This window comes from Osmerus eperlanus, chromosome 6, assembly GCF_963692335.1.
Source record: "Osmerus eperlanus chromosome 6, fOsmEpe2.1, whole genome shotgun sequence".
Classification (NCBI taxonomy): Eukaryota; Metazoa; Chordata; class Actinopteri; order Osmeriformes; family Osmeridae; genus Osmerus; species Osmerus eperlanus.
Window position 1 is genome coordinate 5,472,384 of NC_085023.1, and position 16,088 is coordinate 5,488,471.

Sequence of the window (16,088 nt, forward strand, 5' to 3'; positions counted from 1 at the left end):
CAATGGAGCAACATGCTAATTTTCAGCCCGATAGCAGCATACATTGGAGTACAAGACACATTTTAGATTTGGAAAATGAACATTTCAAGGTGGCGCTGTTGAGCCTCTATCTGGCTTAGAGGTAAGGCCATATGAAAAAAAGTATTTACTAGTCCAAAATATTCATCAGGGCAAGCCACGAACATGTACCACCAAGGACAACTAACCCCTAACCCTAGCACGGTCTGTTTAGACCATGTCTTATGCAGAGCAAATAATCATCTTTAAAGTTTGGGGATAAACAAATGCACAAGTGGGTCTGTACCCTGATATTGTTTGTGCTAAACCAGGACTATGTGCCACCGAAACATAATTTGACTTTGACCACTGATGTAGTCTATTTAGATTATGAATGGTCTTGGAATCTATACTTGGAAAGATACCTCACTGCAATGGCAGATTTCGAAAGCCTTTTTTTGGACCAATTTTTGGAAAGGTCTTAGCTTGCAGGTTCATTTATGTAAGTTTGACACATTCCTGTAAACCCTTATCTGATATATTGACCTTTGAACCCTTGCCAGTGGTCACCTTAAAGCCCTATATTTAGTAACCCTAATTAGGGTAATTAGGGTTAGGGTTAGGGTTCCTTTCATGGCACATAGTCCTGGCTTGATACAGTGAATAACTAGGGTTATATAAACTGTGTCTTTCAGTTTCATAACCCTAGCCCCTACAGGGGATCAACAGCGCCACCTAGAAAAGGTAATTTCCTAAAATTCAATTCAATTTGTTTTTTTAGCTGAGGCTAGGATCAGCCTGGGATTTTGTATTTATACCAATATTGACCCTCTTCACATCATACTGGAACCATGTTTGAAGATTATGATGTAAAGTAATGTTAAGTAAAGGTTACATATAAAGACATTTAAATGTTGACTTTTCGAGTACTGATACATTTTGTCTTTCATAAAAGACCAATGAATGTATATTTGTCATATTAAGTGATTTAAATGTAACTGAGGACAAAGATCTTCTCATAAAATAAGTTTTTAAATTGAAAGTAAAAAAGAACTACATTTCCCAGGATTCCGCCAATATGTTTTAAAGCTAATATGCGCCATATTTGTAGTCCATGTAAGTTCACTTTGGTTATCGTTTTAGTTAAGTGTAGCGCACATTATATAAAGACCTATTCAATTACTTAAAAAACTTGTGTACGTCTTACCACGTGTTCAACACTCAAAAAATGAGAATATATAATTTATAATTCATATAGCCTACCTTCATGCCATCACCTTTATAAAGGCATGGATTTTTCTGAATGTGACGTCATCGCGCCGCACTCCCAGTACAGATTATTCATATTCAGCCACAAGGAATCCATAATTTAAAATTGTATGCAATGTGGTGTTAATAGGATAACAAATTTACATCCGCTTGTAATGGCCTAACTTTTAATCTAAGTCTTCTCTTCATAGGTAGTCTACTCTTACCTCCACCAAGCAAAGGATCAGACGGTTGCTTGTAGGCTTACATAAGTGAGTCCAACCATGCAAGTCAATGTTTATAAAAATAATACCAAAGTTTATTGGACAATAAAACACAAAACCCATGGGACACAAGAAAGTGCAATATTAGAACACTTTGAATACAAATAGTAGATAATAGACTTGGAAGTACAACGAGGCTGGGAACGTAGCTACCAGGGCAAACCAGGGTATGTCACCGCAAGTTATTGGGAAACTGGACCGCAGGTGTGGATCTTGTGCAGGTAGGATGGACTGGATCAATGGAGCCTGGAGATGCACACAAACACAGACAAACAGAACGACAGAAACAGAAAGACATGCAGAGCCTGTGGAGGGCGTAATACAGGTAGACAGAAAGAAGTGTTAGTATGTAAACAAAATACGAGCCAAAATATGTATTGTACAAAGTGTTCATTAACTACTACTGAGTCTTACTGTCTGAAATAAGGGGAATAGAAACATGCAAATATATTGTAATGCCTTTTTTGGGTAGCAGATGTTATTCGATATCAGTGGTAGGCAACATGATCTAATGTAGAGCACGTTGTTGATAAAACAGGTACATAGACCTGAAGCAAGAAAAGTAAAATGTATTTATTTCCAGTCAAGAAATTGTTCTAGAAAAGCATTTATTTGTCTCACAATACCCAAATTCAAATGCATAACATTGATATTCTGTCGATGCCTAGGTGTTGACATCGTCGTGATCATCTGAGCTGGTGTCAGAGCTTAAAAAGTCCTGGCCCTCTTCCAGGAGTTCTTCCAGGTCCAGGTCGGGTTCTGTAAGATCCAGGTGGAGGTATTGGAGATACATCTGTCTCACTACAGCCTGGTGAGACTTCAACTCTGTAAGTTTCCTCTGGTGCAAACTTTGGAGTCCCTTCCTCCCTTTTGGTGACAGGTTCCAACAGTCACCTAAATAAATAAATAAATAAATAAGCTTATTTAAACATTTGCGTCCGCAACGGAAAACACCAGAGTAACCTAATTGAAACTGCTACTAAATCGCAACAATGTAAAATGAGTTAATGTGTACATGCACACTTTTTCGTTACCAGAGATTGACTGCTCCAAGACCTCAGCACGTCTCTTCAGGTATTCCCAGTGCTGCTTCATCTCTTTGACGAGGACCACTTCTTCCTCCTCCAGCCTCCGGATACCCATGACCTTCTCAAAGACCTTCTTTTTTGTGAGAATGTCAGTATCTGAAGCAAAAAGTTGTTTAACAAAAATAAGTACAAAAGACAGTTATGTGGTTAAGAACACAAAATAATAGGAATACATTAATACAATGATAACATTTTGTAAAACTAGATTTAGATATAGATATTTAGATAATATTTACTAGATATTTGATTTCATAAGTATTAAGTGTTATTTCCTAATTGCTTTTGCCTCTAAAGTATCAAAAGTGGCTATTACTACCCACAAACCTTTTTAGCCAATTTCTATTCATTTTATCTAAAAGCAGTTAGGAAATAACTTACTGCTCAGGTGGAGTCAGGTGACTGAGCGGTTAGGGAATCGGGCTAGTAATCTGAAGGTTGCCAGTTTGATTCCCTGCCGTGCCAAAGGACGTTGTGTCCTTGGGCAAGGCACTTCACCCTACTTGCCTCGGGGGAATGTCCCTGTACTTACTGTAAGCCTCTGGATAAGAGCGTCTGCTAAATGACTAAATGTTATGTAAATGCCCTCAGGAAAATAAACAAAAAAAAATTTACACAGTGTTTAACGGTCAGCACAGTTCATCTCAAAAACATCATGAAATATATTACAATTTCAAAGAAACTTTAATTCAAGTAACCATAAGAAGCATGAGCGAAAAGTGCTGGACAACACAAAAAGCACTACTTTGATTTGCTCACTTTTATGACAATTATAGGCTACATACCAGATGTTGGAACGTGCCAAGGGAATATGTATTCCGGCTGGAAGATTAACTCCACTGACTCCACTCTTTCGGATGGCTGGACAAGTGTATTATGTTCCAGGACCAGGGCAGCCAGCTTCCCTTTCTCCTCTCTTATTTTGGCTCTCATCCTGTGGCGACCCTTGTTTGTGTCTGAAAAACATTAACATAGACATGTGTCCTAGATTGACCATTATGGCCATGGCTGGTTTCTTGAACCGATCTCTAACAAACCATTCTGCCTGTACAGCCGATGTGTTCTCTGCCTGATGCTGGCAGACATTTCCTCCATCTTCTTCTGCAACTCCACAGGTGCATCACTGTCCTCCACTGGTGCTGGTTAAGAAAAGAGAACACCCAAGTACAAACATGAGTTGAGGACAGAAAATACTTTCATGCATTCTTGCTAAACCCAGATCGACAGTCATATGACATATGACATTTGTAGTCTATCAGCAGTAGTAAAATTATATAATGTTCATTTTGTGTACGGACATACCACTCTCAGCCCACTCCTGAACATCGGTCACCCACTGCAGGATTGTGGAGTTGTCGACTGACAGCTCTGTCTTTAAGGCCTCATAGCTGTCTTTTTGTTGTTGCAGACTTTGCTTGGTCTAAATAAGGAAAGAAAAACACAAATGCTTATGCACTTCACGACGTAAGGCTAAAACAAAGGCTGAATGAGATGGTTGATCTACATGATATATATATATATATATATATGCTTTATTGCATTGAGAACATTCCAGGGTACCTTCAGGAATCGTCTGCTGAGGTAGGAGCTCATGTGCTGGACCTTGGCTTGGTTCCATCCCATGCACAAGAGTGTGATCATGTCAGTGCGTGCTGCAAAGGAACATTGGTCAGTGCAAGGGCATGCTCTAGAATGCATGTTGATGTGAAAGAAGTCAATATGCTTACCAGCTTTTGACATATATTTTGTGGAAATGGCTATCCTGGAGAGGAAGGCGTTGGCCTGCTCCACTTCTTCTCCCAGGGTGCAGGCAGCATTCTCCTGGAACCCCCCACCCCATTTGATCTATTGGGCCAGAAGACATGCCATATAATATCCAGTACATGTACTGATTATGTTAACTGGAACCATAACAAAGGTAAGGAAGTAAAGGTTTGGTTCAGTACCTCACACTTCATTCCATGGGCCTTTGCATGGAGGACAGAAAGAAAGGGCTTCATGCCTAGAAGATGTTGTAGTTCTGGGCATACTCTGCAGACCTTCTGCAAGTAGGGCCAGTACTTGCACATAAGATCAGTGCAGAAGAAAGTTGCAGTGTTGCCCAATTCCTTCTGCAAGTAGAGGGCATATGCATATATTTCCCCCCTAAACATATTAAGGCCTCTAAGGATTGTGCCATGCCTGCAGACAGCAAGCTCAATGCCCTCTTCATCAAGCTTGCTGCTAGATTTTCTGGAGATCTCCTTAGCAGCAGCAAATTCAGCCCCACCACAGACACCCTTTCCGGGAACCTTCGGATAAACACACACAAAATCCCTGAAAATGTTCAATGAAGGTCTACACCATATTTAAAATTCAAACTTGTAATCAAATAATAACTACGTCACAAACAGAAATTACTTACATGCTTGGTGGCCTTGTGGACATGGTCTACAAACTCTGACACCTTGCTGTCCTCGCAAAGGAAAACACCGTCCAAGTGGCCATGACTGTCCTGACTACACAAAGGAGTTAAATCTGTTAACAGATGGTACTCTACAACACAATGTTTATTACATTGTATTATTTCCATTAACGTGGAAGATTACTGTCCGGATACTTTAGGAGTTACCAGTAAATAGTTTGCATTACATACCTCCCTGCCTTCTTGAAACGATAATGCTTGCGATTGCCATCCACTGCTACCGCAAGCATTTCGGGAGTGCATGGAGGGCAGACAAACGGCTGCTCCTGGCACATCTTGTCAACCTCATATCTGCAGATGGCCCATTCCATGAAGCTTTGGTGGAAAGTGTCTCCATATATTTTACCACTCTGTTTCAATAAAAAAAATATATCAGTGAATAGTCTGATACTATGTAGGTTATTTCTTATCTTATTTGTCCAAACATATACAATGTGTATAGTTTACCAGGCAGTGATGAATATATCCACGATTAGTGCCACACACGGTACTCACTCTTCCAAAGCGGCTGGTTTTTTTGTCTAGCATTGTGGTAAATGCCAGACGGGACAGTCCAGGTGCTGACATTTTTAACTCCAGGTATGACTGGAAAACGTCAACATGAAACAGACTATTGAAGTTGACCGTCCCTGGCCAGTACCCACTTTGCACAACGTCTTCCAGCGCAGGTGTCCAATGAGAGGCACAACATTCACAATGTGCTTCAGGGAGGACAAGATCATAGCGACCTAAAGTGGTAATAATGTCACAGGACATAATTTAACAGCAATATATTTGTGTTTGTTGATATTCACTGCTACCTGCAAGAGTATGCGTGTTCACATGTGAGATTAATAAAATGATTGTTCTTCTTAAATTAAAATGTGTAAAACTCACCATTCATGGTCACTAAAACAATGGACCTCCCCACACTAACAGTCATGGGGAGCTGGCAGGTTTGGCAGTCTGATACCTCTAAAGGTAGAAGTTGAGCTACAAAGATATTTAAAAGACACAGCATGGGGATTGTGTATAATCTTGGGGATTGTGTATTAGTAATCTTGCGTCTAATGTGCTAATAGTCATTGCATAAGTGCCTCAAGCCATATCTAACATTTTACAGTATTGATGTTAGATTACATTAGACATTTAGAGGAGGTTTCATGACCAAACACCTTACCTTGGTGGGTAAGGGAATATTGCCCGTCAGCATCCTGGCTGACAAATGAGGTGGGAGGCACAGGGTGGAGGTAGCCTGAGATCAGGGATCTCCGGTTGTGCAGAACATGTCTGGTGTGTTGCTCTTTGTCACAGGCCATGCACAGATACTGGTGAGGTAAGCACTCACTACACCTCATCACAGCCACTCCTTGCCTACACCACTGGCAGGTGGTGGGCAATACTGCCTCATCTGACAGCATGCTGTTGATGAGATGCGGGCGGGACACTTTCCACCTCTCTGCAGAACAGGCATTTCGAATTCCCCAATCTTGTGCCTCTGTGTGTTTCTCACACTCAGGGGCTGCTGGCTGACCATCACGTAACATTTCTTTGACCGCTCGAAGAAGGGAATCTGTAGATGAAAGAAATTGGTAGTACAGAACATTAACTGAAGAGGTATTTTTGAGTTTGGCATTACCTGTTCAAACTAAAATAAAAACATTTGTTACTCACAAAGAACTGATTCCTGATGATCCCTGTCCTCAACAAGGTCCTGTGTGTCACTGACAGTGTCCTTGCATTTCTTCGTTCCAGCCCTGGGTGCTGAGAGAACAATTATTCAGAAGAAATGCATCCTATAATGCTGCATTACTCCAGAACCTTTAAATATTCAACTTACCAGTTGAAGATCGACATTTGGTAGTTTGAGGGACTAATGCTCCCCGCACATCTCTCTTTCTCCAACTAATCCTCAACCTGTTTTTTGTGGTCCTCTTTTTGTTCTTAGCCTACAAAAAGATATATGTTATTAACTGGAATAATGACCAAGTTCAGGTACTAGTGTATTGTTCACACAGTTTTAGTTTCATCATCATTATTACCGGTTCAGGATTAAGGTCCTTGGCATAAGCTTGACCTTGTTTCAGAAGCTCCCTAAGATGAGCATCCTCAGCATCTTCCTTTGAAGCCATACTATGGAAAAGTAAATTACAGGCCAACATATTTCAATCTTAACTGATATCTTAGATAGTTGTAATATTTGTGTCAAAAAATAATTTACAAAAATGTAGGTCACTACACATATCAGGGGACTTCTATTGTACATGTATTACATATTGGTAGCATAAAGGACAGTCATATTATGGTACCTACTATTGTTTCAATGTTAAACTTACTTGACAGCAGAACTTTGGTTCTTAAAAGAACCGTTGGGGCGGGCCAGAAATGGCGGGCACACAGACGGACAAAAGGACAAGGCAGACAGACAATAAATATACAGTACAGGAAGACAGACAGACAGATGGACAACAGGCAATGAGACGAGAGGCAGACAAGTAGACAAATAGAATATGGAGGTCAATGTTAAAGAGAGATGACAGATGAATCTGAGGAGACAGGTGTGTGTTGGGGGGGGGGGCAAAGACAGGGGAGGATATTGGGAAGGAGCAAAACATACAATTATAGAAGGGGAAGGTGCACACAGGGGAAGGACAAGGGAGACATAAATATTATTAGTATTTAAAAATTAAATATGTGGACTATCTATACTAAGGGTACATAAACTAGCAGTACTAAGTGGAATTAGAATTAAATAAAATATACAATAAGATAAAATATAAGTAAATAACTGAATGCCTTCATGAATGCTCTGACCACGCTAGCGTACCGTTAATTAGCCATTTGACTAACGTTGCATGGCTAACATGCATTTATTACCATGCACTTTCACAAAATTAAGTTAGAACTCCACGTTGGAGCATCCCCATGGTTACCTTGAGTTTACTTGCTTAACTATTACATAATTATTACACATCTTCGGCCTGAAAGGGTGCATTTACAATAAATAAAAAAAATCTGAACATCTTTAGGTAGGTACTTACCGCCAACTTCTAAAACAATGGACGTCACTTGTCAGCGCCGTAACCAAGGATGTCACATTTTGATTGACAGGCGATTGATGAAGGTCAAGGCGTAATTCCATACTGAAAATACTGAAGATCCGTCCTGTTAAAATGCCACAAACGGGTGCTCGCAAAGCACTTCAGAATTGAGCTTTAAAGCAGAGAGCAATATGTAAATATTGTACAGTAATATATATTTTATATTTGTATAATTGTTATTGTGGATATGAATGCAGTATTTGAATATTAATTTACGATAAGCTACACAAATTTTAGGTGACATTTCGGGTGAAGCGCCACCTTGTGGTTCGGTTTTTCGTAACATAGTATACGAAATCGAGGGACACAGAAAGACGTACACTATGTTACGAATAGATTGTGAGGTCAGGTTGGTTGTAGAAGTCATAGACTGGTGGTTTGCCACCAGTTGGAACAATACACACCTCTTTACACACACACACACACACACACACACACACACACACACACACACCTTATCTCAAACGTTTTTTTATGACACACACGCACATGCACAGACTTACATATCACAGAATACCAATAAGGAAATGTCATAAGTTTTTTATGATACCATAAATGACATTGACTTAATTTATATGTTGGATATGATTGCTACAAACCAGTGTCCCCATAGAGAATGTGTGCAGTGCCTTTTGTGTTATGGCAAGTAAATTAAACATAGAATCCTCAAAACGTACTTGTGATAATGTGGCTTAGGCAAATTATTATCTACAGGAGCCACTAGGTGGCGCTAATAGGAATGATGTTAGGTTATCGAGCTTGCTTTGGCAGGTGGTTTTTTGGGTAGAAAACGACACATGGAAACTGGAATGAGCAGTCAATAAATCACCCGTGTTCTAGACCTTCCCTGATAATTATTGCATCTCACAAGTGTTCTTTGGAATTATTACAGTACTTTTCTTTGGATAGTTTTTATTATTGTTTCTAGTCTTAGTCAGTTACTGAACTTGTAACTAAGAATTCAATAACATCTCTTTATTAGTGCAAATGTTTATTTTATTAATCAAATAAAATTATCTCTCTCAATTTTCCATTTAATTAAATTCAATAATGCTTTATGAATGAAATGAGACAATAGAAGCTCTTTCTACCCTACTTAGGCCTACGTTATTGGGATCACAAGTTTGCATCAAATGAATTGAAGCTGAACACTGGAAAAAGCGACACCAGCACATTGTCTTCGTGAAAACAACCACGCCCTTTATACAAACCCCTCCCCTTTCAAATTCTCGGTATCCGGAAATTAGCAAACTCGTGATGTCAGGAGTCTTCTCAACTAAGTAGCTATGGGGATGACCATATTGCCTTCCAAAGCTGAAAATATAACTGAAAGTATCTCTACTTTGTCAGCTAGCTTTATAGCAACTTTTTAATCGACAGACATGGAACTGGCAACACGGACGGTGATTTTGACAGCCAGCATGGATTATTAAACTTGCTATTGGGAGCTGGAGATGCCAGCGGTCCAGCTCCTTTCCGAAGTCCGAGTTGAGATTCGCCCTTAGGCTAGATAGGCTAACGGTAGCTATGTTTCCTTAGCTAGCGAACGGATGGTATTTTGCGATCATCTGTTTGCTTACCCCATCTACCAAGCTTTGTAGACATGACGCGACTTGTGTTAGAGCAGGTGACTGACTTCGGGGACTTTACAAGAGGAACGGATTTAACTGAGTTCCTAAAACCAACTAAATCTAATGGCTGTTGGAATAACAGTCTGTCAGATGTTCGTGTCAGCCCTGACGGACGTCACATTCACATCATCCTCCGGAGTCCTAAAGTCGGTCTCATGACTTACGACAAGTATCAAAGACCTCAGCTGATCCAGAGCCAAAAGCATTTGGATTTAGGCCTTACACGGACTTCGCCGATTGTGGATGTTGTGTATTTGGACTACAGCAGAAAGAGAGACGGGGGAGTTGCTGTTGTAGCAGTGGTCTTCGAGAATGGAAAAGCGGAATTCTGGAAATTCCTGGAGTGCAAAGGGGGCTGGCATCTCCTGCAGACATCGGACTTGTGCAACAGCCCCCGGGCTAAAGTGGTGTCAGTCTCCGCCTGCTTTAACTTCATCGTCTGGTGCGAAGAGAGGCCCCCTTCGGAAAGCTCTTCTACCTTCAATGCCACAAGGAGCAACTTCAGGTACTGCATCTGTAAACGTTCTTACGAGGTGGATGAAGGTGCTGTCAATTTGGGGGGCGTGAAAATATCTCTTCATAACAACCCGTGTTACCAGTTGGTCAGCACCATTGACAATGTCTACCTGCTTCCGAACTGCACGGCGAAATGCGCCGCTCCCAGCATGTCAAAATTTTTCCTGTCGTGGTTCCCACAACATGACACGTTTAGGGTTAGCACCACGTGCAAAGGAACACTTCTGAGAAAAGACTGTCCTTTACCAAAAGAATCAGACTTCAAGAGATTGATAACGGACTGTGTCGGCTATTTATCGTCTCTCAACCCGCCCGAGATCTATGGCTTCTCTCCTACCGGTTGTGGGGGCTTGTTGCTGTTGCTCAGCACTGGCAGGGTTTGCCTGCTCCAGAGAGATGGAGTTATGAGGGAAGTCTATAAACTAGCAGACAACTGCCTGGCCAGCAGTGACACCCACAACAGCCTAAACCTCTACCAGGACACCCTGGCTCTCACGGTAGGCAGGACCCTGTATTTGATTGACACAAAGTGTGGCAGGGAGTTGGAGAAGATCGCACTGAGGAGGGAAGGGCTACTCTACATCAACCAGGGAGACAAGCAAGCCCCTCACTTCCTATCGGAGACTGGCCTGTTCGTAGTGATGCTCCGAGAGTTGGACCCCCCAAGGGGTCCCAACGCAGACGCTAGGCAGAGGCCCTCGTCCCTGGGTGCGGAGGAGAGCATCCACCCCGGGGCTCTCCTGGTGGAGGCCGTGTTTGAGGAGGCCTGTAGGTACTACCAGCAGAGGAGTCTGGGGAGCACCCAGCTGACTGTAGAGAAGCTGAAGAAAGGAGGCATGTTTCAGGCCCCCATCTCCCTGGCCTCCATCCTCAGGGACTACCTCCATGGAGGGGCTGGAAGTGGGGGCCAGGAGGCAGCAGAGGCACCCTGGGGGACTGGAGGGGGAGGCGGAGGAGGGCAGGACAAGCTGCGTGTCTCCCTGGACGCAGAGCTCAAGGCTCTGGTTTCCCTGGAGGAGGTGAAGAGGAGCGTGGTAAGGGGCAGCGAGGAGGAGGTGGAGGTGCTGTTGGAGAGCCTGGTGCAGCAGGAGGTGGGGAGACTGCTCTCCTCCCCGGAGCTGGACAGGGACGCTCTCCTCTACCTCAACTCCATCTTCAGCCTGTTCCCACGCCAGGCGTGGAAGGCCACGCAGTCCTCCCTGCAGCTACGCTGCAACGGAGAGGGCTCTCTGTCCTGTAGGGCGCCCCCGGAGGTCTGGAAAACCTTGCTAACCCCCCTCCAGAACCCCAGCACACCTGCCAACCTGCCCTGTGCCAATGGCCAGCCCAAACACATGCCAGGTCTTAAACCCAACCTCTCTCACTCTAACCTTAAACTGAGCCCCAGCCCTAACCCTCCCACAGCCAACCTCACCCTGGCCGTGTTCGAGCTCCTGTGCCGGTCAGTCTTCCTCTTCCAGCCCAGCTGGCTCCCCAGGTTCCTGGAGTTGGCCCAGCAGCAGCAGGGCTCTGCCGGGCTGGGCCTGGGCCTGGCCTCCTCCTCCTGGAGCTACTCCGGAGCTGGGAGAGGGGCAGAGAGCGGGGAGAGCGTGCCTCTCTACAAACGGGCCCTGTCGGTGCTTCCCGGCTCTGAGAAGGACCAGGACCTGGAGGTGGACCTGCTCCTGGTCAGCGGGCGTCCCAACGCCGTCCTCCAGGCCCTGCGGATCCTGATGGGCCGGCGCCAGTGGGAGCGCGTCACCCAGGTGGCTCAGAGGTTCTGCCGGCAGAGCCCACTGCTCAACAAGGAGATCTTCCGTATCCTGCTGTGTGAGGTGGCCCAGCACCGAGACCTGGACCCCTACCTGGACCTGCTCTGGGCCCTGTGTCCTGAGGACCTCACGGTCACCTCCATCCTCAACATGGTCCTGAAGAACATCCCTTCTTCCTCCTCCTCTACCTCCACCCCTTTCTCCTCCTCCTCCACCACCCCTCCCCCCCTCTCCTCCCCCCCGCCCGCCCCCGCCCGGAGCAGCCAGGTAACCGTGGGACTGTTGAAGCCCCTGCTCTCCAGGGTTCTCCAGAGAGAGACCAAGCCCAGTCAGAGGTACGCGGACATCCTCCAGTCCCCCAGCTTCCCCCCGCCCACGCCCCCCCGCCAGGAGAAGGGGCCCCCCAGGGCCACTACGATGCCTGCTCTGCTGGACCAGCCGCAGCCTCAGGAACCTCACGATGATCTGTACAGCAACATGCCTGCCGCCCTGCTGGACCTGCCGTCAGACCCCCCCCCACACAGGACCATGGTGAGGGGGAGGATGACGTCACCGCCTAACCCTGTCTAGCACACACACACGCGCACACAGACATAATATACACACATAATGAGCTCACAGATAGACCTACATCATCTACACACAGAAACACACTCATAATAGCAGAGTGATAATGTGTCCAGAATGCAGAAACGGTAGTTCCATGTGACCCTGGGCATTGCTTGCTAGAGACAGTAGGACTGGAAAACACTGTGATTGATGTGAAGTGCTAAAGCTATTAACAACCAAAGCACAAAGAGAAAATAATGTACATTTGTTGTTCTTTATCGAGAGGAGTTGGGATTTGTAACATAGTAAAAATTGTAATAACAGAGCTACAATAATATAATCTGCATTAACGCAAGCTTTTGAACATGCTTATTAATTAGTCTTGTGTAAGCATACCTTACCAGAAAACTCAGTGAAAACAGAAGACTCCTGTTCATGGCTGTAGAGTGACTACTGAAGTTTGTATCATTGTACATACCATACAGCAGTCCACAGTCATTTTATATTGGACCTCCTATTGTGTAAACATGGGAGGGTATTTAAGTATTAGTCTATGGCCAGGAATTACATAGAATCTAGGTTGAGTGTGTTTCTGTCAAAGATAATCTAAAGGATTGACAGACAGTGAGGATAATATATGTAACAATTATTGTGCATGGGCTAAATCTAGCTATCTATTGGTAGCAACATAATAACCTTCATCCTATACAGGTTCTTCATGCGGTGTATTATGTGTTCTGTTGGCCTGCTCTGAACCTGGAGTGGTTCCTCTTGGGAGGTTCTTCTCTGCTGTAAGAGGAAGTTTGCCAAGGCCTGCTGTAAAAGGATGAAGTGGCCTTTTCATGTGTCTGTTCCTGTAAGCAGCATTTCAAAGGTAGCCAGCTAACTGGGTTGCCTGGACTACTTGGTAAAGAATAGCTCTAATTATCTGTCTGCTACCTTGCAAACCTTTAGGTATCTTCAAAGTCTTCTGGGAAGTTAGCTGGCTAACCCTAACCCTTTGTTTTGAAGGCAGTAGAGGCCTATTTGAACCCTTTGTTTGTTGGATGGGTTAAATATTTACTCCTATTGAGGCCAATTCTGTTTTTTGTGTTCCTCATAAAAGCCATTCAGTCATCAAGTTCAAATATTAACCCCCCTCCCTCCCAACTACCCTGGTCCCTATGGACACTGCCTTAGTTATATTACCATGCAGAGACTCATGTTTAGCAGTGGTGCTTGGGGAAGAAGTGTGTGTGTGTGTGTGTGTGTGTGTGTGTGTGTAAGTTGTTGTTAAATGTAAAAAAAGTGTCCAAGTGTGAAACCAGTTAATCATTAGTTTTTTGGTTGTGGAGGAATGTCTGCAGTCCCAAACTCAACAGTGTATACCTTTACATTTTCTTCTTTTCTGCCTCCTGCCCTCCTATTCTCACCACCCCTCTATCTCAAGCTCTCATATCTCCATCTACTTTTTGTATCCCTCATTCCATCTCTTCCTTTCTTGCTCTTCCTATATGTAGCCTATCATCCATTTCTCCTCAGTCCCACCCAGGACATTCCTACCAAACTCCCTAGCGAAGGTGACTCACAGTCCTTCTCCAAATTGAATTGAGGGCTAATTCTGTTAGATCCTAATAGGGAGGGGGAGGGGTGGGGTAGGCAGACTGGCCTTAACCAATCCACGATGCTTGCACACGGACTCCTCCACACACACACACTTAAACACACACATCCAGCAGGTCAGTCTCCCTGCATGATCCTGGTGAAGGTAATGACATTAGAGATATGAGCCTCTCTGTGGCCCTCTTCTCTCCATGCCCCCGTGCTCCATGTCCTAATCCCAGAGAGAAACCACCAAATACAGATCAACCTGGATATTTAAGTGTCACCACGTCCTCTCATGATCGGAACGATGACTTTGAGCTTTGATAGAGATGTCTCTGTATTATTTTGAGGTGCATCGGTTGAAAGGCTTCTGCTTTTGTTTGTGAACGTTTCGATGATGGTTTTATTTCTCTCTCCCTTTCCGTAGCCTACACTGCAATTTAGAATCGTATTAATGCCTCGTGTTTTGTACTATAGAAAACCGTTCATCTAATTTATTCCCTCTCACATTTCAGATTGAGATGGTATTTCAGGAAGGTCTGTGTAATGAGGCCTGGTACTGTCACATAGAGGCCTAAAATGTCACACAACAGCTTGTCATTCACAGACAGGCGTGACTTTACTGAAGTTGGCAGGCTGTCTTTGTGTGTTGAAAGACGGCTTGGGGTGTGTGTTTGTGGGACACAATGTCGGCTCTGAAACAGCTGAATGAAAACGTTTGATATGTCGGTGTCATCTATGTCCAATATCGCAGTGCCTGCTCACTTGTCCTTAAATACAAACTACTCGCTGTGGTGAATGTGTTCTTAAGAGAAGGCTAAACTATGTCCTTCCATGTTCAGTCATATATATCTTCTTTTGAAGATCCTTTGCCTGGTTTGACAGTGTTGCTGCAGCATGGGGTATCACATTTTGGGATATTTGGGATGACTTACAGCATATTATATAAATACAGCATATTATGTATTAATAAAAATCAAAGTTAAACCTCACTATGGTCCCAGAATCTTTTTAAACATTATTAATCTTCTAGGAACTCTAGTGACTCAGTGGGTTATTTCCTTATCCGTTTCAGAGTGTTGAAAGTGCATCATTTCATCCTTGTTCTGCATGTGACTGCCCCTCTCCTACACACAGCAGCGATGCTAGTGAGTTCAGCTCCACCACAGTCAGCAGATCCCGACTCAGTTACTCATGTGTTCGCAGTGTGTGACGACTTCATGGATACGGTGCTTGCATCAGTAGAACACAAAGATACTTGTATAGATTGTACGTGGGTGGTACGTTATTTTTTATAGTCTCCGACCGAGCTGGAAGACAGCGTTGCTGACTTCCAGGATCCAGCTGAACACGGACTTTCCCAGACAGACCCATATGAGCCATTGCCCTGGTTGTTACACAGACTTAGCCTGAATCATACATTAACCCAACCATGGGCAAATCCACTTACAGCTACTCACAAAACTGTGTGTGTGTTTGAGAGAAAGAGAGTTCCAGTGAAAGGATTAGTGTGGTATGAATGCACTGGCAGTACAGAGCCTGTTGTGCAGTGTCTGTGTGTCTGTGTCTGTGTCTGTGTGTGTGTGTGTGTGTGTGTGTGTGTGTGTGTGTGTGTGTGTTAGAGAACTATGAGAAGAATGTTCAGGTCCTACCCAGGCCACAGAGTAGAGGCAGCATGTTACCCTGATGGCTTCTGGGATGTCAGTGTCACAGGATCTGGGGTGGGGCCGGGCAGGGGGCTGTGTGTGAGCGTGTGTCTACTTCACGTTGAACAGATGGGTTTCTCAGAGAGGTGTGAGGGTTACAGGAACACAGCTGTGACAAATGACAAAGAGTCAATAAGGATAATCCAAGGAAGAGAGAGAGGGAGGGAGAGAGAAAGGGGGGGAGAGAAAGGGA

General features: G+C 44.0%; 3 protein-coding genes across 3 annotated transcripts; 1 reads left to right on the top strand and 2 right to left on the bottom strand.

Annotated features, from left to right (window-relative positions):
• Positions 1 to 2,129: 2,129 nt before the first annotated feature.
• On the bottom strand, positions 2,130 to 5,406 carry LOC134022822 (uncharacterized). Its single transcript, XM_062464569.1, has 10 exons — positions 5,250 to 5,406; positions 5,019 to 5,112; positions 4,561 to 4,905; positions 4,342 to 4,459; positions 4,175 to 4,266; positions 3,917 to 4,034; positions 3,652 to 3,753; positions 3,400 to 3,570; positions 2,564 to 2,713; positions 2,130 to 2,423 (listed from the first exon to the last, which is right to left on the bottom strand). The coding sequence occupies exons 1-10, from the start codon at positions 5,387 to 5,389 to the stop codon at positions 2,194 to 2,196; spliced, it is 1,560 nt and encodes a 519-aa protein (XP_062320553.1). The 5' UTR covers positions 5,390 to 5,406; the 3' UTR covers positions 2,130 to 2,193.
• Positions 5,407 to 5,420: 14 nt separating this feature from the next.
• On the bottom strand, positions 5,421 to 8,277 carry LOC134022742 (uncharacterized). The gene is made up of 7 exons (XM_062464493.1): positions 8,099 to 8,277; positions 7,100 to 7,190; positions 6,898 to 7,006; positions 6,732 to 6,821; positions 6,238 to 6,630; positions 5,624 to 5,806; positions 5,421 to 5,428 (listed from the first exon to the last, which is right to left on the bottom strand). Exons 1-7 carry the CDS (start codon positions 8,197 to 8,199, stop codon positions 5,421 to 5,423), a joined length of 975 nt encoding a protein of 324 aa, XP_062320477.1. The 5' UTR covers positions 8,200 to 8,277.
• A 1,124-nt stretch (positions 8,278 to 9,401) lies between these two features.
• Positions 9,402 to 15,198, top strand: LOC134021988 (BLOC-2 complex member HPS6). Its single transcript, XM_062463128.1, has one exon. It carries the CDS (start codon positions 9,762 to 9,764, stop codon positions 12,624 to 12,626), a length of 2,865 nt encoding a protein of 954 aa, XP_062319112.1. The 5' UTR covers positions 9,402 to 9,761; the 3' UTR covers positions 12,627 to 15,198.
• The last annotated feature ends 890 nt before the right edge of the window (positions 15,199 to 16,088 follow it).